Source organism: Symphodus melops, assembly GCF_947650265.1.
Source record: "Symphodus melops genome assembly, chromosome: 6".
NCBI classification, from domain to species: Eukaryota; Metazoa; Chordata; class Actinopteri; order Labriformes; family Labridae; genus Symphodus; species Symphodus melops.
This window is the reverse complement of record NC_136696.1, coordinates 21,673,415-21,695,418: the sequence shown is the minus strand read 5'-3', so window position 1 is coordinate 21,695,418 and position 22,004 is coordinate 21,673,415. Positions and strand designations below refer to the sequence as shown.

The 22,004-nt window shown below is 38.4% G+C and overlaps 2 protein-coding genes across 5 annotated transcripts in view; one reads left to right on the top strand and one right to left on the bottom strand.

Moving 5' to 3' along the window:
* Positions 1-22,004, top strand: part of prickle1a (prickle homolog 1a) — a 78,629-nt gene that overhangs the window by 3,609 nt on the left and 53,016 nt on the right. For 2 of the 4 annotated variants that reach the window (XM_079346851.1, XM_079346852.1), the window contains exon 2: positions 221-295. The gene's annotated coding sequence lies outside the window, so the exon portion shown is untranslated. Of the gene's footprint in view, positions 1-220; positions 296-19,318; positions 19,415-22,004 lie in introns of all 4 variants that reach the window. The other 2 variants (XM_079346853.1, XM_079346855.1) reach the window with 2 other exon arrangements.
* Positions 2,769-4,529, bottom strand: LOC306825161 (uncharacterized protein). Its single transcript, XM_079345725.1, has one exon. The coding sequence runs from the start codon at positions 4,373-4,375 to the stop codon at positions 3,383-3,385; it is 993 nt and encodes a 330-aa protein (XP_079201851.1). The 5' UTR covers positions 4,376-4,529; the 3' UTR covers positions 2,769-3,382.

Below are 22,004 nucleotides of genomic sequence, written 5' to 3'. Positions count from 1 at the left end.
AATACTAAAATACTGTTCTGATCTAAAACAGTTAAGAACTTTAGTTAACAATGCATTATGGGATGTCCACCTTGAAGAAACAGGACAAATGCACACCAAGAGGCTCCTGTTTAAAGGATTTGTAAAGTTTTGTCATGTTTTGCTTTCTTTAACTACTCCAGAATGTGATCAAAGTTTGAAAATAATAAGTGGTCTTTGTTTTTCTTTTGTTTCTCAACAGATCGTCGAGGAGAACTAATTTTTTAAGTCGTCGTCAGGTGTGATCCCACTACCGTTCAAGAGGTACTTCAGAACTGTAAGTAGTTTGTGTTCACAAGCTCTTTCATTCTTTCCAACTACTGGTTATAAAGGGAAAATGCTTTGAAAATATTTTTCACAATATTTATAAAACTGTACATATTTGAAGAAATGTTACTTGTTTTGTTTTTTTAACAGTGTATTTGCTTTATTGAAAACTTTCTATTGTTCTCTTGATGAAATTTGTCTTGGACTCTAAGTTCTGCCAAACTCTGGGTCCAAGACAAATTTCAGGAAGTGGGGAGTATTCAATTCAGCAAATAAAATACTAAAATACTAAAAACAAATCTAAATCTTAACAGTTGTATAAATATTTTGAAAAAAAAAATTCATTGCATTTTTTCCCTTTAAACTGGTCGTCGGAAAGAGTGAAAGATCCAGCATGAATGTAGGAGGCAGGCGGGTTCTTGGGAGGTTGCGTGAAAAAATGAGAGCGCTAAGAAAGAGGAATAGACAAAAAGAAAAAGAAAATTCTTTATTTCATGGGGTTCATTTCTTCAAATACATTCAAAGTGTTCTTTTTTTCCAATGACTACAAAATATATAAACTGAAATCAGTGATGTTCATGTCAGTAGATCTTCTGTCACATTCCTTCACAGGCTACATATGGTGGTAATGCTACTGTGTGAGATTGACTCTTACAAAGGGCTGTTGTTTTCGCAGCCTTTTCTCTTTTCACGTGCCAGCCTGATTGGCTCAAAGCAGCTGCTGAGGCATTTAAACGAAATGATGGGAATATTTGTTCTACTTACTGTCAGCATGATCCAAACATTGATTCTGCTCATCTCCTCTTCCTGTATTACTGCTTGTCCTGGACACCTGACAATGCATGTACTGTATGAATCTCTTTCATTCTGTCCACACAGTCAAAAGGAGTTAGACATGTATTCCTATACTGCAGAGTGCAAAGGTTACATTGTAGCAAACAGTGATTTTTATTTCGACTTCTGCAAAGGTGCTTTAAACGTGATTATTATTAAAATTGCTATTATTTCAGCAGTCCAAGTCACCACCTTTTGGGACCCAGAAAGGAGACTGTCTGAAGTTTTCTGCCATCCTACTTGTAAATAAATACATAATTTTTGTTTTACAACTCACATACTGTGAGACTTAATCAAGATGTTATTACATTTCCTGTGCACTAAGCATTGCTTTGGCTTCATACCTCTAGAGTCTGAAAAGTGTTCAATCTTGCGGAGGTCTGGAAAAATTTAGGGCTCCATTAAAAGTCCCTGCATTGAGTCGTAAATTGGATAAATCGATTGGATGTGTTGTAGACAGTCACAGATTGTGCAGAGCCAGTCCACAAATGACGTGTGTGGTGTGAATTAAAGAGTGTGAAAAACAGTGTGAGTTTTATAAAGGAGGGAGAATAAAATAACCAGACCGGTGTGTTAGCACCACATTAACAGATACCATACATCTGATTCCTTATGGAACTCCAAAGATGGATGATTGGCTGATTTCATACTTGGAATAACCAGGCTGTTGCTTCAAACAGGGTGGGATTCAAAGTCATTATTGTTATAGTCAGTTTCATTTAAAAGAGTTGGTTCATACTTGCTAAAAGGTCATAAACTCTGTATTTTCATCCTCTGTGCTACATGGCCAGCCTTTTGATTTTCTGATTTGGTTTGTTCTTTTTCCATTCTTGGCAATCCGTGACAACAAGAACAGTGAAGTAGGAATGATCTGACATGAATACTTGTCATGGATGACTGACCCTTTTCCTGGACACACACACACTCAAAGATCAAAAGTGTATATCCTCTAGACTCCAAGAGTCACTGATTAAACACATTTCAGAAGTATTTCCCCTTTTTTTCCAGGGCAGATCTGACAAAGGCATATGAGATGTGTTTCATTAAGTTCATGAAATATAGTCATCATGAAACATAGTCCCTTGTGTGTGTAAGAATACAATGAGCCCATGTATATGTGCACGTGTTGTTATATCTAGATGGTCTTGATGCAGAACATTTGTAGCTGCTGAGTGGCTTGGCATGCTGCCAGCCAACTCTCAATGTTTCTCAAGAAAGACAAATGGCGTTCTTCCAGGAGCTGATACCAGCTTTACTGGCAAATCCCCGCCGGCTGGACTGAAATTTCAGCCATGTAAAGCGAACAGGAGCGGAGCAGGGCCCGACAAAAGATGACATTGGCTTGTAAGTTTTAGGCGATGACGCTCAGGGGGAATCCATTATGCTGCTGTCACACAGCATTAGGCGAGACAGCAAACACTTTCATGTGTGGATTACCATTTACCCATCAGAGATAAAAGATATTTGTCTTTGCTAATCCATTCCTCCATTGATTTTTTTCCCCTTTAATAACTTCTTGCAAGCAAGCAAATTTTAAGAAGTGCAAGAATGCTGATGCCTAAGAAGCTGGAACTAAGGGATGTGTTTGACAAAGATACTCATTAATGTAATTTTCCATACAAACAACTGAAGTAAGTTTTCACATCCTTATTTATTTCAAAACCATATATGCATACATACTGTATGAAATATATATATATATAAACATAGAGAGCCATTGCTTTGTTATTAAAGAGAAGAGTTAATCATGAAAGATTACCACCACATACAGTAAATGCAATTATCAGATTAGCCAGTAAAAAATAGCCCTCATTCAAAAATGATGCTCACATGGAGAATATAGGTCACAGAAGAGAAGGGTCAGAAAAAGTTCACATTTTTGTCCATGAAGTGTCTGTCACACATAACAACATCTTCAATAAAAAGTCTTAAAAAACATGTTTTTCTAATACTGAACTTTTCAATGAAACAATTTACAACAGATGCATAGCATTTATTGTCCGTGTATTAAGTCTAAAAAACAATCCATGCACCGTCGTCGAAGTGGATGACATGTTTCTTCCTAACCATGATCATGTACACAATGCATGTACCATCCTGTTGCTTCAAATACTAAAAAAATACCTTTTCTTACGCACTTTGAATTGCCTTGTTGTTGAAATGTGCAATATAAATAAACTTGCCTTGCAGTTTTCTTTCAGAGCGTTAAACTGAAACATGTCTTTGTCTCTTACTGCCCATGACGTTAGGTGTTGTGGCACATTCAGATGTTTTGCGTCTGGGGGCCCCTCGTCCTCGGCTTCGGCACTGGTGAAGGTCGTTGTCCCTCAGCAGCAGAGGACAGCTGTGGAGGACTGTTTTCAGGCTGAGAAACATTCTCATAACAGACTCTGGCTGAAGCCTCAGGTGTCGGGTGTGGACAGTCCTCAGTTGGGTGCATGGTCTCATACTCTGGGCCAACTGAGTCCAGATCTCGTTTGTTGAGAGACAGCATCCTGAGCTCGCCTCTATGCCCGGGTCTCACTTGTTTGTTGCAACAGCATAATATAACAACGATGATAAGCAGAAGCAGAATGAGACCTGCTCCTGCTGCGAGCACAGCCGCAACAATGCTGGATTTGAAACATAGCAAAGTTGGAGGTGATGGCGGCGGAGCTTTACAGGTTGGACGGACAATGACGCTCTTCTCTTTGCTGACTTTGTTTTCAACGCTACAAGTAAAGCTCCTCTCTCCTTTCAGCTGTGCCAGAGCTATGCTTAATGTTTGTCTTGTTTCGCTTCTCAAAGTCTTTTCATCCAGTGTCCATGAGAACACCAAGCCCTGAGCTTTGACCACATCACAGTTTAGATTAACAGCGCTAGACTTGAAGTCGCAGCTGAAGGTGAGTTTAGGTTGTGATACTTTGTCCATCATACAGAGACGACTGGACCATGTTTCAGCACTTGTGCCATTGGGGTGAAGCACATTGGCTTGATACAAACCAGCACTCAAGGGTTGCAGGTTTTTAAGGATAAGAGATCCAGTTGGAGTGATGTCTCCTGATTTTCCGACAGACACTCTGCCCTGCTGTCTGTAGAAAATGATGCTGTTGTTATGAGTCCATCTCAGCACATGGGAGGATGTCAGTCCCTTGTAGATAAAAGGTAGACTCAGGCTCTGTCCGAAGGCAGCGTAGAGATCACAGGGGTCTTTATTTGCAGCTGAGAGGCAGATAAATCCCGGCAGAAGAAGGAGGAGGGTAGCAAAACAAGCCATAATAAACGAGGACAAACCAAAGGATCCTTAAGATAATCTCTTGAGTGACAATTTGTCTCCTTCCTTTGCCCTGAGTCTGACAATTTGCAAACCCCTTTCAAGAATCAATCCTGTCAAGATGAGTTGATTCTTTGCAATGCAGAATAGGACTGGCACACAGATGACTTTTAGCCTGTTAAGGAGAAGTGGATATTTAGTAAGAAGGAAAGTATTGGTCAAGAGTCTGCTTTCAGTTCTTTCTTTTAACATGGCTAAAAGCAAGTTGTGTGGCAACTCATGTATTCCGTTCCCTATGTCTTGACTCACGGCAATGACAACAAATCTCAAGCAAACATATTTTTTATACAGTAAAACACAAATGTGGTACACTTAAATCCAATATTGGACATATTTCAAGTGGTGTGAGACTTTACTGTAGCATGATGCTAATGTAGCTGTATAATTAAAGGTTAATTATAAATTCAAATATTTTCTAATTTATTAGCACAAAGTCTTGATAGGCCGATGTAGGTCTGTAAAATATGTATCAGGTCTGTTCCCCTTAAAGAACATCAGCCTTTGTGGACAACACAAAAACATTTATTGCAACTTTAAAACTCCTTAAAGGAACTTTCTTGTTTTTGTTGATGTTGGTGCCTCCAGTAGATTTAGCAATATGTCTTATATTTTACCTGTTCATGAATAATGTAAGGCTTTTTTGGTGTCATGAATGCATAAACATGAACATCTCTTGATGGTCTGTACAAAGTTTGACTCAAAATGGACATCTCAGAAAATAATCAGGTCAGGTTATATTATGTGCAAACTGTGTTCTGCAAACAGGACCCAGTTAGAAAAGCACAGAACACCATTCCTGGGATAAGTGAGGAGACAGACAATATTAAGTTACTGAAATGTTATGAAAGATTAATCATCAGTCCAATAGCCTATTTCCCTGCTGGCTCTGCATTATTTGTCCTGGTTATTAGTTTTTGTCTGTCAGAGAATACAATTGACTTTTGTTTGTCTGATATAAATTGGTTTAGTCAGGGCTGCCTTTTCTGATAAAGATATTGAATAATAAGAGGCCACTGGTTCATGAGGAAAATGCTTTTGTTCTGGTGTCTTCAGTCAAGCTGCTTAGCCATAGACATTTGTAATAAGCAGTGGTTGCTATGCTGTCATTTACATATTAAATTGAATTATTATTATATTTGTCTTGGGAGAAGAGCTGTTGTACAGAACGCTGTACATAAATCATTCAGTTTTGTAAAACAAAAATGGAAGCTGTGTTAAAACCAGGTCATATTCTGATATTCTGATTTGGCTCATTGGTTTTATTTCAACAGGTCTCCAAGAGACATTTTCCTTATTCTTTTTTTTTCTTTTTTTTGTGGTAGATCAAAAGCTGAGTTCGCATTTTTTTTCCCTTGTTAATTAAATTATTATTTTTTATTGTCTTCAAATGATTATAATCAGGTGAGCTTTCTGTAAATCCCCTGTAGCATTTCCAGTAATGCAGAGTCATTGCTCAGTTAGCATCTAGAAATACCCATCATTCCATAATTTATTGCATCCAAAAGCATCCAAAGTATTACTGTAAGTGTGTTAACGCAAAGCTACAATACAATGAGTTCATTTTGCACCTCCCGACTATAATTTCATGCAATTAGCAGTGATTCACAACCTTTCTGTAACTCTCAGCACTTAACCCCCATAGCAAGAAGAACACCTGTTTCTTTTAGTCTCACCGTCATTACACTTTTTCCTTCCCTGAGGGAATAGTTTCATGTCAAATGTTAGCTATTCAGAGGGGGCGTGTGCAGAGTTAAAAGCAATGAATTCCTTGTTACAAATGCTCCAAAAGATTATGTCCAAGAATTTTTCTTGCCAGCTCACAAAAAAGGAACATGTGTAAATATGCATGTAGCGTATCTGTGTACGAAATACGGGTTAAAAGTAGAGCAAACAGATGGTCTTCTTCTTTCTTCTGTTTTACATCACAGCTGACGGTGTCGATTTTGAACTTTCCAACTCTATAATCATTGTCTGATTTCTCTGTTTCATCATCCATTGCAGTTGTGTCAGCATCAAAAGAAAAAAACACATCAGTGCATTGGGAAATCATTTATTGTACCTTTCATATAATAATCTATTTGGAATGAATTGCAAGCGCTCCTTTGATAAAGAATTACCAAATAAAAGGAACAGTTGGAAAAAAAAGGAATTTGCTTTTCAGGAGACACATATGTCAATGGACATTTTGGATTATGATGACCCTCAATTGTTTCAGCTTGATTTGTAAGAAGTTGGACCTCTTTGTTTACCTCTGCAATCTGATTTCAATGTGTTTTATAATCAGGTAAACACTGATCATGAAACAGGAATTGAAACAGGAGCAGATCCGTTCTGGTGAAAATGTGCTATATTTTTACAGTGCCAATCGTCTTCCTTTTAAGGATAGAAAAAGACTCACTGACCTTGAATTCATTCAGACAATGCAAACAGAAAGCACTTCATGGTGTGTATATTGTATGGCATTGACCTTCTGGCAGTTTTGCCAGGCATTGAAAGTAACTACTAATGGTTGTCTTTTCCCTGATGGTTTCTTGGCTCTTGTCGGTCACAGAGGCATCAATATTACATTTATTCTGTTCCAGAAACTCCTCATCTCTTAAGAAATGTGAAATTGTATCCATTTTCATATAAATCTATTCTCCCTCTAAGAGTAAATGTCTTATCATGTTCATTGATATCAATGTGAATACTTGGCTCACTTACGGCTTAAAGTCAGTATTTTAACCTTCACATCAAGTAATTCATTTGATATCCAGCATGCTAGAGTCCTAACAATAAAAGGCATATTACTCTCTTTATTATTTACATCCTGCATATTATGCAAATACACCCCAAACATATTCAGAGATGCCCAGAGCTACTCTGTGAGAAAGTTTAGACCCACTGTCTGCATCTTGTTGACCCACACATGTTTTTCCCATTGAGAGTAAAGTTTGAAAAAAATCGGCTCTTGCATGAATCTCTGCTTAAACCATCAAAATCGAAGGAAATAAAGATTATATCTCAAAAGTGAAATAAATAAGGCTTCTTCAATGAGATGATTGTCTTAACCTTTTTATTGTGCAAAACAACCCACGACTTAACTGTGCCTCCTGTCCTTGTCAAATCTGCAGAAGTATTTCCTCATGAGAAGAGGAACTGAGCTGTGGTTTCTGATGACACAGTGACATAATGTGACTTAAAGTGTCTGATGTCAGAAAGATTTTTCCATGTTCAGTACCTGATACTTTAACAAAGAGAGCTCAGTAATTATTATCACAGATAATAATTGCTGTAGCAAATATTGTTGTTTGCTCAACTGTACCCAGTTATTATTAAATGGCATCCTTGGCATTCTGTTTGCCAAATCTAATGATTCTTCTTCCCTTTTGATCCCCTTCTGTAATATGCCCTCTTAATTGGCTACAAACTAAGGTCTGAATAGAGCTGGCCAGGGTTAATTGGCTTCAGAACCCAGCCCCTCAAGCTTTCAGGCAGGGAGCCCGTCTGCCGAGCTGATGTTTAATTCAGCGGCCCAGATGGTGGCGTAACAGCCTGGCTCTGAGATTCTTGACTCACACCTTCACCAACCGTGGCTGTGACTCTGTGGCTCCAGGGGGATGGGGGGGGGGGGGGGGGGGTTGCTAGCCCAGGCGGCCCCTCCTGCTTTCTAAAGTCAATAAAATCGGGGACTGTGATCTCACTCAGGGCAAATGCTCTGTGCTGGAGCAGGAGCTTTCTAGACCACAGGAAGCTAAGACAATAAATACATGTTTTGTGGCTTGACGTATACATTTGGTCTGTTTACTTTCATACTGCCTTAATAGTGCCAAAATTGAACCTCGCAGGGAGCTGGAGAGTCCAAAGACAAAGATAATGTCATTTTTTTCTACTCTGAAGTTTTGGATATTCTTGCTCCCCAAGTGTATAAACAGCGTCACAAAAGGGCTGCAGTCCACAACTGTGGGTCAGCACGCTTTATTTTGCTTGTCGCTTCACATTGCAATTTATTTAATTGACACGGATTGACTGTTGTCTAACAATGCTAATCTGACATCTAAAAAGCCACCAAAACAGCTTTTGTATGCAAGGGGAGGAGCCGGCCATCCTGTTCTTATAAACACAGCTCCAACAAGAGAACAGACTGATAGACACATGCTTCTCACTCATTGTAGAGTCATGACTGAGAGAAGCATTTGCATAGTTTAAACTACTATATTTATGTACAAAATGAGTAGAATGGTAAAATGACATTTAAGCTGGCTTCAGAAATATGCAGTACTAAAACTGCCATGTGGACAGCAAAGAGAGGTTTAAAATGACACAACCCGACTGAAAGATTGCAACAAAGCATGGAGACAAGACAAGCTGGCGATTTCAAAACAAGTCCATATAATGTGTTGTCAGTAGTAAAGAGTATGTTTAAGCATGTGTTCAACAAAACCAAAAGAACCAATCATTCCCAGGCCCGCCTTTGAAATTGCAGCCTCAGAGTCTGAACCAGAGTCAGAGCCAGCAAGCCAGAGAACTGACTCATTGGAGAGGTCTTTAGAAGACCCAGGTGCAACTCATCCTGAGCCTCCAGCCAGGATACACTTCTTGAAACACACTCAACAGACAACTTCGCCTCGTGGCAGGGTCATCACAAGATTATTGTCGTCATGCAAACCTGGAACTTACCAGCTACCAACTGATCATGATTTACTGTAGCACATTAATTTCTTTAATGTCGTTTTTCTCTGTATCTGTGGCTTCAGGATAGGTGACTGTACTGTATATACTGAAATGTTTGTGGGTGGTGTCGGAGGCTATTGCTGTGTTCCTGTTGAACTGGGAAATTGGGAAATTCTGAGTTCTAAGTTGGAAGTGTGAACTGGAAGGCCCCTTGAAGTTGTATTCATGAGTCAGAAAATCGGAGGAACTCGGAGTAGCCCGAGTTAGAATCCAACATGGGGGCTTGATGCATCAACCATACGTTGAAGTTTCTAGGGTTTTCTGAGGAAGAACACTTGGACATGGTGGTTTCAATGATGGGTCAGAAGGTGAGCCTTAACACTTTATAGGGCAAGTGAATATTTTTGATAATTTCGGTACATTACATATGGCCACCCTTTTGCGCCTCAGTAAGGTCAAGAAGCATATGATCCTCACTCAGCCAATCAGAAGAGATCGCCCTATCTCATTGATCCTGCTATTGTGGCATTTGAACCAAATATGGTAACTTTCACAATGTTTATTTTTCAAAATTAAATTAAACATTTTCAAAATGTTTTTAAAACAGAAATAAAGTTTTGTTATGTCCCCCAATAACACCCTGAGGTTGAATTTTTGAATTTCAAAGTATTTCAATTATTACCCTATAAAGGGTTAAATGAGACTCTCAAATCTTAATATGTCAGCACATAGAAAATCCTTGATGCTTTTTTGGCTCAATCAAATAACTGCAGCTTACATTAGATGCTATAAAAAAGAGACTCTATAGCTCTATAACGCAGTCCAAGATTGGCTAACAAGTAGTTGGCTACCTAACCAGCCAAAATATATTGGCCTACTACCACCAACTACATCATCAAAACCATTTTGATCAAATATATTTTACTGTGACACTTTGAAATCTCAGCTTTCTGAAGACCTCCCTATGCGTAAAAACTCTGGTTGTAGACAGACTTCTTTATCTTCAAACCATTTTGCCAAGTGTAACTCTGACACGAATGTATTTCTAAATGAGAGGCTGTAGGTTCAAACAAAGGTTAATTTGAAAACATCCTATTTTAGCATAATGTAAGAGCTTTACCAGACTCACTATTCAACACTAAAGTTAATCTCATCAGCAAACAGCTTGTGCACAATAGCCATATTAGTTCTTTCATTTGCATAATCCTGCTCTATCCCATTAACCTTGCAATTTGTTTGGATTCAATACTAATGGATAACGAGTTTGCTCTTTTTGAATCCTGGTCAATATGTCTTAAGATATGAAGAGATGCTGACATTTAAAAAATAAATCGCACGAGTGCTACCAAGACTAAAAGAAATAAAAGCCTTTATTCCTGGAATCCTCTGCAGTTGGATCCTCGCTGACCCTGTGTCATTCTGGCCTGGAGCGCTGTCAGCTAAATCCAATGGGAAATTGTGCATCCCGTGAAACTGTTTACCTCCTCCTTGGCTAAAGTCCAGGAAAATTTCCTCCTTTTTAAAAAAGATTTTCTGTCCATATGTTCGGCCTGCACTCACGGCAGCCTTATCCTGTTTAACTCATGTTTAAGTCATCTGAGAAGCATCTTGATTTTGATGTTGAGTCTTTTGTTGAATCTGTAGATTGGAGATACCGAAAGCTTTACACAGTCTAATTTGTTTCAGGAAATGTATGAGGATGTTTTGGGAGATAATCAAGATGCCTGATGTGAAATAAGATCTCCATATCTGTATCAAGGGAAGCAATTTGTCAGAGTTTTAACACAAGCAAGGAATCTTCTCACATGTACATCATTTTTATGTCTAATCACATCCTGAATGGCTATGATCTACTTTTCCCAGTCTCCCTCAGTGACATGAAGGCATGTTTGAATGCTTTCACAGATCACAGTCCCTGCTAGTTAGAGTCACTCCCACTACTTCCCTAAAATGGCCAAAGAGACAAAAGCCAGACATTTTACTCTGACAGGGTTCAAGAGATCACCGATTTGATTTTCTTTTGCATTACACAAGTCTCTAAATTGTCTGGTTTTGGTGGAGCTGAGTGTAGTGGAAGGTGGGGGCGACACACATTGCTTCAAAAACAATATAGGCTGGGGCTTATCATTGTTGACTACTCTAGTGCTGCCGCCATCGAGGAGGAAGTGACTTATATCATCTTTGTTTTGCTCGGGCCCAGCTGTTTTCGCTCACCGCATTGACCGGCTATCTGCTGATTCTGAGAGCCTTTGATGTGCACATGCAAAGAGGGAAAGCATGCAGGGGAATCACTCTTACACCAATGACCTCAAAATTTACCTCCCATCAGCCCGCTGGAGTTCAAGTCTAAACAAATGAGAAGGATTGTTTCTGTTCCACTTTTTTCAATTTTTTTTAAACAGGCTGCAGGGCATCTGTTCTCTGGTGTGTAAGCCGCCAATGAAAACTGAGGAGGGTTTAAAGTGAGACATTTTGTGGCTGACCATAAACTCTGGACAGCTCTCCATAAACTCTCTATTATGTTAATGCAGCTGTAAGGTTAGACAGAAACAATAAAAACACGATTCTAAACCCTTCAAAGCCAACCCTGGAAATTAAGTCAAAACTGAATTTGTTTAACAGCTGGAGAGAATGAGCAAACACTTGTTTTCTGAGATTGCAACACAGATTACGCCATGTGTATATGCCTGAAGGTTTTCCTGTGGTCTGAACTTTACTTTTAGGAGCAATGAACAGTTAATCTTCCACAGATGAAACATTGCACTTGTTCCAGGGCCTTCTCTTTTGTTTTCTCATGAGCTCGCAATGCTGACAAACAAGAATGTAATAATGCAAGCCATTCTTCTGCTCAGAGGCCTTCAAAGTCATCTTCATTGTTAATTTTTCAACATGTGCTCAACATAGAGAAAAAACGAAAAAAATGTTTCTTTCTGAGCCATGGTATCAGCTATAAGAAGAACGATTTTAAAAATATATACAAAATATAAAGGATAACAATAAAACTACAGATTTTGAAAATTTCACGATGCTGTTTCTTTGTAAAATTCTATCATGTTATGATACATAACGATGTCTGATTAACTGATGAATGAAAACTTCTAAAAAAGTAAAGTAATGCATGAATTTATTCATTGATGACAACTTAGAGTTTCACCTCTCGTCATATTTAATACTTTAGCTTCTTTCAAAGATGTGTGACATAATCGTTCCATCTTCTTAGTCTGTTATCCAGACTTCATCTTCAGCTTAATCAACTTTCATTCATTTGTCAGTTATGTGTTTTTTTCTTTCACACTAATACACTGAGACGAATTCCTCACCTCAGTGTAAAAAAAACCAAAATGATTCTGATTCTGATTCTGAAGACCACACAACGGAAACTATCTGGGGCCCTGTCACAAACACAAAAAGGATGGTCCATCTTTATTTTGAACAAGAATGGCCACATTTAATTTACACCAAAACACACACCATTACCTCTTAAAGCAACAAAAACACACATTTTATTTATTGTTGCTTTAGTAAAATAGTGGCCCATTTCTGCAGGCAGACCTGACAATATATCACTGTATTGATATTATGATAGTAAAAGTAAGAATATAATACAAGTCATTTTGATAAATAGCGGAGCATCAAATGCCCACGCTTTTTTATTTAAAAGTGATTAAAAGTAGGCTATGACTTTTTTTTTTTTTTTTTGCTTCTTGAAGTTCAATCTTGTTTTAACTGTCTCCTTTCTTTACAGACGTAGCAGCTAATGATAAGCAAACTACTGAGCAGTTTGAAGGGTTTATACCAAGTGTAATGAGTCCCACCAGGTGGCTTGATTGTAAACACCTGTGGACTAATGAGTAGAGGAGTTTATAAAGGAGGGCAGTTAGATGGTGCCTGTTCTTGTCTGTAGGAGGCTTGATAAAATATTGTTTTTAAAGTTGAGCACTTAGAGTAAGTCTAATGTTCCCCCATAACATCTTTGTGTCTTTATTCTGCCCTTGAAATCTGTTCAAACTTGCATTGACTCAGTCTAAGCATTCATCAAGTAGACATTAGGAAAGCTGTGTTTTTGCATGTCAGAAACTTCCAGCAAATGAACAAAATGAATTGTTTTTGGCCTTAGATGCAATGTAAAGAACAAAATCCTTCAAATCAAAAGATTGACGTTTGGGTAAATAAGCCTAAATACCTATACTTGCTCCATGATGGATGAGATCAGTGATAATATTACATTTATGTTTCATCTGTACCATGTCTGGAACCAGGAGCAATTAGCTTAGCTTAGCCAAGTTTAATGTAGCATACAGACTGGAAGCAGGTATGGCGTATACTGTTCCAAGTTCAACTATAAATCCTCCAACACAGCTCAAGCTCTGGGATACACATGTTTTATCTTTTTAAGTGTCGATGTTAGCTAGCAATTTACTCCAGGCACAGGTCTCATATATCTGTGAACTTAGCTGAGAGCATTTTGTCGATGTGTACTGTAGGAAACAAAAATCCTCTTTGCTTTAATAGTTAAATCTTAACTTAACTATATAATTGGGATGTTTAATTTATGATGCAGCATAAACATAAAGATAGTTCAGGTCTCCAAATATGCAGAATCAATATTCATTGGAGCTTTGGATGTTGATAGATTTTAAAAAAGCACACTCTGGGCATAAGACAAACATTAAAGTGGCTGTAACGAAGCACTCTGACAAGCATCTCAAACAAAGAGTCTAAAAGAAGTACAGACTTTGCAGTATCCGTGTCTGGCAATGCCACGAGCTGTGTCTGTAAATCAGCCCATCCGTCAGTCTTCAATCCACTCCTTCCTCCTGGCTTGGATTAGCTCACACTGAGACAGGATGCCTTATTCTTCTCTGTCTTCCAAGCCTTTTGATGTGGGTTCATATGTGAGAAAAGATCAAGAGATCAAAAAAACGTCTCTCGTCCAAAGATAAAGCTGTCGGTCATGTCTGTCAGTTGAATCTGACAGTCTGCGATGGAGCACTGATGTTCCTTGATGTCATGATAATAATGGGAACTATTTAGGCTACGACAAAAGACAGTTTGATACTAGGGTGTGGTCTGACACATCAAATCCATATAAACAGTTATTTACATACAAGAAATTCCTCAGCAAAGAGGATAAGCCAAAAGGAAGCCAGTAATTGTGAAAGTGATTGTACTCCTCCCCATGCTTTGAAGTGCTGAGCCGTTGTCTTTAATGTGAGGATGAAGAGGATGGAGCTGTTACAAAGATTAGCCTGTATCAGGTTCAACATCATCCAACGCTGACAAATCTCACCCCTGAAAGACAGCCAGGCTGTCTTGGCATTTTGTTTTTTGAAAACAAAAAACAAAATTTGACTTGGGAATTTTTGTCACCTCCTGTGGACAAAGCGGTTCATCTTATCTCTTGGCTAATCTTGTGCTGTAAATGTGAGTATGATTTTCTGATGAAAAATCAATCATAAGTCATCCAATGTGAAACCAGTCTGGTCATAGATGGTCTTGTTTGCCTTTGAAGCTCACATAAAGACAACGGTGTTAATATCCCTCCATTTAATTAGCCCCTAAATACTCCTCACAGGACCTTTAATCAGACATGATGTATATATAAATGCTCTAGTGTTCAAGAGTATCTTTTTACTTTTTTTTTTTTAACTGTATGGAAATTAAGAAAAAATATCCTTTCTTCATGAGAACTGTGAAGTTCTCATCAAAACTAACACATTGAAAAATTCAATCACAGTTGAATTTCCTTCATTTATTTTTTGCCAAAATGTGAACACAAATAAGAAATTCTACTTGTATTTCAGAAATGCTGATCAGGCTATTAATATTAGATATTCTAATGCTCTTCTCATCACTAAACCCACAAAGAGGCTAGGCCGTCAGCAGGCCTCCTGTAGACTTTTTCTTATCATTGTGGACCAGAGATTTATTTATCTTAGTCCCAGATGTTTCTAAAAAAAGATGGTGAGCAGAAATCCTCTCTATTCAGCTGCAACACTATCATGTAGCTGAAACAGCTTAGAGCGCCCGGTATGGTGCCCTGCCCCTGCAGCTATGACTGTTTATTCATACAAAGAGAGAAATAGAGGGGGTTTAATTTAATGCAGGAAGACGTCCATCCATCAGGTTCTTTTAATCCTCGTGCTCCTCAATTCATGGATCGTAATCAGGCTATAGCATCAACCTTGCCCACATTCATTGGATACTGAGGCTTCTGTGTGGTTTTGTGGTTTAGAATAAAACAGAAGGACTAGTTGGCTGTGTAAGAGGAGTATGTTGTTCCCTGTGCCAAACAGAAAAAGGAGCTGTATGAGTTCCCATTACCTCTCAAAATACATTTATTAACTGCCTGAATGATCTGATGCGGTATAAACAGACTTAACGAACTTGAACCCAAAGAATGATTAGATTTACTTTGCTCTAATTAAATTGATCCCCCAAGGAAAGTCTCTGTGAACATACACCGTTGTCAGATTTAGATTTCTAATCAGACACAAATTATAACTCATTCATCAGCCATTTATAAGAAATATAACTTTGTTCATTAGTGTCAGTCAACAATAACATTTCAGTCAAAAATGTTCATCATGGGCAGGCATAGATTTCAGTTCACACACAAAATCAACATATTCAAAGAAACCAGAGAACACATGACATGGATAATTTGGTAGACAGACAAGAAGCCAGTACTCATAATTACGTTTTAAGCAGTTAAAGAACAGAAATCAGGTTGAGAAGACCGTGTGTCCACATGCAGAGTTGGGAAGTAAAATCAATAAAGTTAAAAATCAAAATAAGAGAAACTGTATTCCAGTATAGTTACAGTTTAAATTGGTGTATTCTGAATCCAGTTACTTTCTCCAAAAAAAAAAGATTGCCTGTAGGGATTGCGTACGGCACTACACACAAGTCAATGCACGAGAGCACTTTCCACACAAACAAATAACAATGGCTTAGAGGAGGAGGAGGAGGAGGAGGAGGCCTAGAAATTCAGAGAGCATTTTACCTACAAACCTGGTCAAGAAGGCCGCAACATCGCAGCGCAGTGCCAGCTTTTTGTACCGTCAACGAAGCAGCTTGTAGTATTGAGAGACTCCACATCTAATTTGAAGAAGCATCTTGAGGTAAATTGGCTAATTAGTGTTAACAGAGAAATGACTACAGCAACTAATAATCCTGCTCAGCCGGCTGAGAGTGCTCAAATACGGGGTAAGAAAGGAGGGTGAGTGTCCACCGGCTCGCATCTTGCTTGTCCTAAACTCACAAACAAGGCCTATATTAAAAAAAACAGTTTTTCCTCAAGCTGGCAGCTTTCCTATACACTGGTACCAAAACATCTTTTCTTTCTGTGAACTAGTCTGGTTTGGCATGAGAATAAACTGTCATGAAAGCCAAAGAAATCGACCCTTTGTGTCCCTTGAAGTGACAGCTAATACAGTCTATTATTTTAACAGAGAGGGTGGTGCAAACATGAAAACCCAAGTTTTCCTTGACACACTTCAGCCTTGAGTTGTGCCAGAGGGGGCAGAGGTAAATGGGAAAATGTCAAAGTGTGTTGTAACCTACAAATCACAGAGATAGTGGGCACAATATTAACTCTTGTCGACTGAGAGTTAAAAACGAGACTCCATCTGCCTTATGGAGGAATGCAGGGTTGTCTCTGATAAGAGCGAGGTCTAACCATGAAGCCTGAACATGCCATGAGGGCCGAGGCCATGGAACCATTGCTGATCTAATGATACGCTTCTCTTTTACTTTGCACGTCTGCCAAAAGAAAGGGATAGATGGAGACGGAGAGAAAGAGTGAAAGTAAAATCCCTTGTTTAAAAGAGCATTTTCTAGAAGTATTGCTGGAACAACACTCACATTTTTAGCCAAGAATATAACAGTGTTTAAGAAGGAAAGTTATTTTTATGTAGCTGCAGACACTTCCCAGACGACCCTCCGTTTATTTTGGAGTAGATTTCAGGTTCAGATCACATAACATGAGGTCACGTAAGTGTGAAATTAAATTCTTGATGTAGACTTCACCTGCCATCTATAGTCAAAACTAATAAATGACAGAAAATGAATGAAATCCCTCTGTGATCTGGAATAATAATGAAATAAAGGACAGCAATGTGTTTCATATGACCTCTTTCTCTGTCTGCTGTGGATGCCAAAGCTTAGCAGCTACAGGTAAAAGAGAGTTCAAGTATAATCGGAGGATAGCCAAGGTCTTATAAACTCTCAGCATACTGTGTTTATGATAACTCTCCCAAAAGCCTTGACAAAATATTGCTTATGGTTCAGAATCAGCCTGGAGCAATTGAAAGTAAATTGATGTTTTTCTTTGGACATTCTCAAAGACTTTGCAGCTCTATGGATACTACAAATGCAATCAAATTTGGCATGTTTAGAAAAGCTTGGAAAATGTTGTCTGATACTACAATGCAAGCTATTATGATTCCTCTGCACTCACTATGACTTAAGTTCTCTTAGTGTGGTGCCTACGGACGAGTTTTGAGCTTTAGTGTGGAAGGCAGTGATACAAATGGATATTAAGTTTCACAGATGAGCAGATGGGGTTTTGAAAATGTGTCAAATTTTTTTGCTGACCACCCTGTGTGAGCTGTGGTATTCAAAGTGTGATCTATTTTCCAGTCAGAAACCCAGTGGTTTACTTGCAACAACTTGGTTGATTTAGTTTAATTTGCAGTATACAGTACAGGTAGCATAAAAAGGACACAACTATATTATTTTAATTTAATTATCATTTATTCTTTCCCACTGTCTATTAATTATTAGCGTGTTAGTACCACTGTTTCTTTAACGAATGGATAAAGTCACTGTGACATCATCCATTGATTAGTTGGCAGCCTTTTTGTGAATCACATTTAACAGATGCATATCACAGTGATAGACTTTCATTATAATACAACTTGCAAGAATAGGTAAGGAAAATTGGACAAAAGGGTGGAGCTGGAGAGAAGCCAGGGGATGGTAAATGCCATGTTGTCAATGCTAAACAGTTCACAGCTATGATTAACTCATTTCATGAGAAGTTTTACGTGTTTCTGAAAGAATAACATTTGTATTTATGGACATTGAAGACCAGAGTTGTTTATCAGACTGAAGAAGCTAATAGAGTAAGAACAACACATACTGGGTAATTTAAAACAACCCATCTTCTTGTCACAATGGATTTTTGTCATGTGTATGCTAAATACTGAACAACCTAATAATCCAGGCAGAGGCTAGTTTCCACTAACATAGCAGTAAAATAATAAAAGAGTGGGAAATGATATTTGGCAGTAGTACTGAGGATTGGACTCAAACCTAGTCCACCCACCTTGAGGACTATACAGCCTTTGTACATGGGGTTTGTGATATCAACACTAGGATATCCGGGGCCCGTAATGTATAACTTTAAGCTACATTATAACTTTCACGGAGGAACTGCATTTTGCTGCATGGGCTTCAATTCTGAGCCTTGAAGATCGACCCTTTATAAGAGACAGCTGATAACATTCTCAAGTTCTGTCTGTTTGAGACACTACAAACAGTTGTCGATAAACAACTGGGGAAAAATGTTTCTATTTACTTCTAATTCTGCCAAAATGTCAGCTTTTGTGGCTTCTGTGGGAGACCCAAGTACAAATCGGCTATTATTTACATTTCCTTGCCATTCATCTCAAAGTCTTCTCAGTTAAACAAAACACAGGGGGGTTCGCTTGCTGTACAGAATATAGTAAGTGCTTAGTGTGGGGATCAATTGTGCTCGACCAGCTGAGAGCAATAACCCCAGATTGAGTAAAAAACACTGGATCATTTTGTGGCAGAATCAGCCCCAAAGGGAGTGTTGTTGATTATGTCACCGCAGACAAACTCTGCTTAGTTTGTACTTTGTTGGAACAACTCAAAGATTTATGGGGGAAAACATATCATACACAGGCATATTTAATAGAAGAAGAATGCTCTGTAAGCTGCTTGATTAGCAAACAGAGTTGGCAGAGTGTCTTAAACTCAATACAGCTGGTGGTGGTTTAAAATCCAGCCCTCTGTTTTTCCAAATTGTCCCAAAACATTAGAGAATAACAGAGTTTCCCTTCAGTTCTAAGATTAAGAGGCATTGAATTAAAAGAGAGCCTGTTTAACACTGACTTAACACACAGCTCTCTAATAAAAGTCAAACGTTATCAGGCCCTTAATCATGAGCTTGGCCTGTGATCCTTTTCACTTCCCTGTTTTCAGGTACATCGACCCTGCTCTCACTTTGCAGACATTCGTTGCAGTAATCCTAGCTCATGACCGGGGTCAAGTGGGCAGAATGGACCAGGTGTGTCAAAGGTCAGCCTGTTGATTTCATGCTCTTATTTTAAACTGTCACACACACATTATGACTGGAAACATCCAGAGAGTAAACTATAAGCAGAATTTTCTTTTATTACTTTTCCCAGCAAGGGTCGGAGCTGCCTCTTACATGTTTAGAGTAAATAAAACTTGTTTTTTCCTCATACAAATTTAGTAAAACAAATTTAGTAAAACTCTAAGTTAGTTAAAGAAATACCTGTCACCTTACAACGTGTTCTTTACCAGAAACTTCCTCACTCCTTTAAAGGAAACCGAGAAAATATTCAACAATTGTGACACAATCTTTTCCAACAGGCCTTTTAACTTTGTGCAACTGTTTCATGTTGTGTTTTTATTTGTTTTACTTTATCTTTTACCCATTAGCTTCGTTTACAGAGCACCAAAAACCATCACTACGACGTTCTTTACATAATGTACTTATCCTCACAATACACAAAGATTCAATAAAAACAATATTGCAATAAACAAGATGATAATGTTTATGCTGTACCTATTTAACGATATTGTTAAATCCCAGAGCCATATGATCATTACATTATTATAATAAGATGTACAAGCTTTTCATCTAGTTAATTCATTGTTTGGTATCGCTGTATGAAGGTCTTCTTAATTTTAAAAGCTGTTTACACAAACTGTAAAGGTTTGTGTGCACTAATAGTGCAGCAAATACGATTATATATTATACATATTTCCCTGTATGGATACATGTTGGAAATTTTACTTTAAGCCATCCTGTCTTCCCACATAATTCTGATTACTTCACTTAAGTTTGGTATATATAAATCCAGCAGCAGGCCAGATGTTAAAGTGTTGTAGGGCTAGGCCTGTATGTTTCCCTCCCTCTGCCTCGACCTCTTTGTGATAAATTACCAGGTTAACAAGTTTTGGTCCTCTGATTCGGCTGTATTCATTTTAACGTAATCTGTTTGGATCTGTTTGTATCAAACATCCTCTGCAATATAAATTAGATCAAAAATAAAATAAGATCTCAATAAGACTAACCGTCTAATAATTGTATTGAAAGCCGATACATGTTGATGAAGCAGGTCTTGTTGATGTGTAGCACATGTCCTCCATGTTGTTTGTCCTTCTCTTGAAACTGCTGTTCCTCAAATGACTCTCCATTTAGAAGTTGATGGTGTTGGGTATTTTGATAATGAAAACTAATATAAAATGGTAGTGTTGAAAATTGTATGTAGATTAACAGCAATTGCTTAGAGTGTACTGTTGGTATGTTGCAACAATGTAGTTTAGCATCACGCATGTCAAATATCCATAAATGAACAACATTTTGACATGATCTTTAAACCTAAACATTACATAATAGACTTTCTTTTAAATTAAATTGAATTCAACAACACCTCTACAATTTAAACTCTGTCATCAAACAGAGTATGTTGATGGAATAAAATATTACGCCTTTTGCCATTCAGAAAAACATCAACAAATAAAGTTTTTTTTAAGAAAGTTTTGGGGTCTCAAAGGGATGAACATCATATCAAAGTGTAACTTAATATAAAAGTACAGTAAAAATGAAAAGAAATAAAATGTATATATATAAAATAACACCATCCAGCATCTATCTTAGTTGACTGTCTCCTGTGGTTTAAAAATTAGAACTAAAAGGACCAAGCAAGGGCACTGTGCAGCGATAGCATCACATTAGAACCAGATTCGAGCAGCTCTCCATGGACCCCATCACCCAAAGGCTCCCAGTCTCCCACTTTGGCCCACCCTGGACACTTCCTGTTGGGCCACTCCTCTCTTCTCCAGTTGTGTGGAAAGCTGGATCTTAGTGGAGTTTGGCAGAGTTATGCTAAGCATTAAGCATCATTGCTTGGCGTAATTGTGGCCAAGCTCTTGACTCTTGAGGGGAGGAGGTGGGTTTGATGCTATCAAGGGTCTTTGTCGGTCAGGGTTAGGGTAGGGGGGTTGTCTGGAACATGGGCAGCAGTCCTCTATCTAATGACCCTCTGTCGGCTGGTAATTGTTGCCCTGGCTTATGCTCAAGTCTTTGTGCAATCCAGGAGCCAGCGGTCATGATCAAAGTTGATCTTAACCTAGCAAAACTTTAATCCCTTCTGTAATAAACAAGCCTTGATGACAGAAGCCGCTCTGGTTTCACTGTGGATTAAAGCTGCTCTCCCAAGGTTCACGTTCTTTATTGATATACTGTGTTGTGCAGACGGAGCACTGGAATTTGCATGGCCTAATGAGCAAACAAGTTCTGGGCTTGATCCATGTTGGTCCTGTTGGCCATGATGATAGATATCTTGATCAGCAGAAACTCATTGACAGAATGAATGGAATATTCTTCACATCCCCTGTGATATGGCCTGACTCACCTTATCTGAGTGGGATTACTGGTGGATCAAAGCAATCTCAAAAGAACTCCAACAAGCTATTTAGCCATTCCATAGATTCCACTGATACCTGGAGGAGGGATGGTATGGAGCTATGAGATAGAGGCATAAAAAGTAAGAGAGGAGTCAGCGCGCAATTTTCCTTTTTAGCGTTAAATATTTTCCAGCTTTCTTTTGACACTTTGGATTTTAAATTGGTCAAA

Excerpts from the sequence above, each read along its gene's own strand:
- LOC306825161 (XM_079345725.1), bottom strand. The coding sequence starts at position 4,375 with ATGGCTTGTTTTGCTACCCTCCTCCTTCTTCTGCCGGGATTTATCTGC.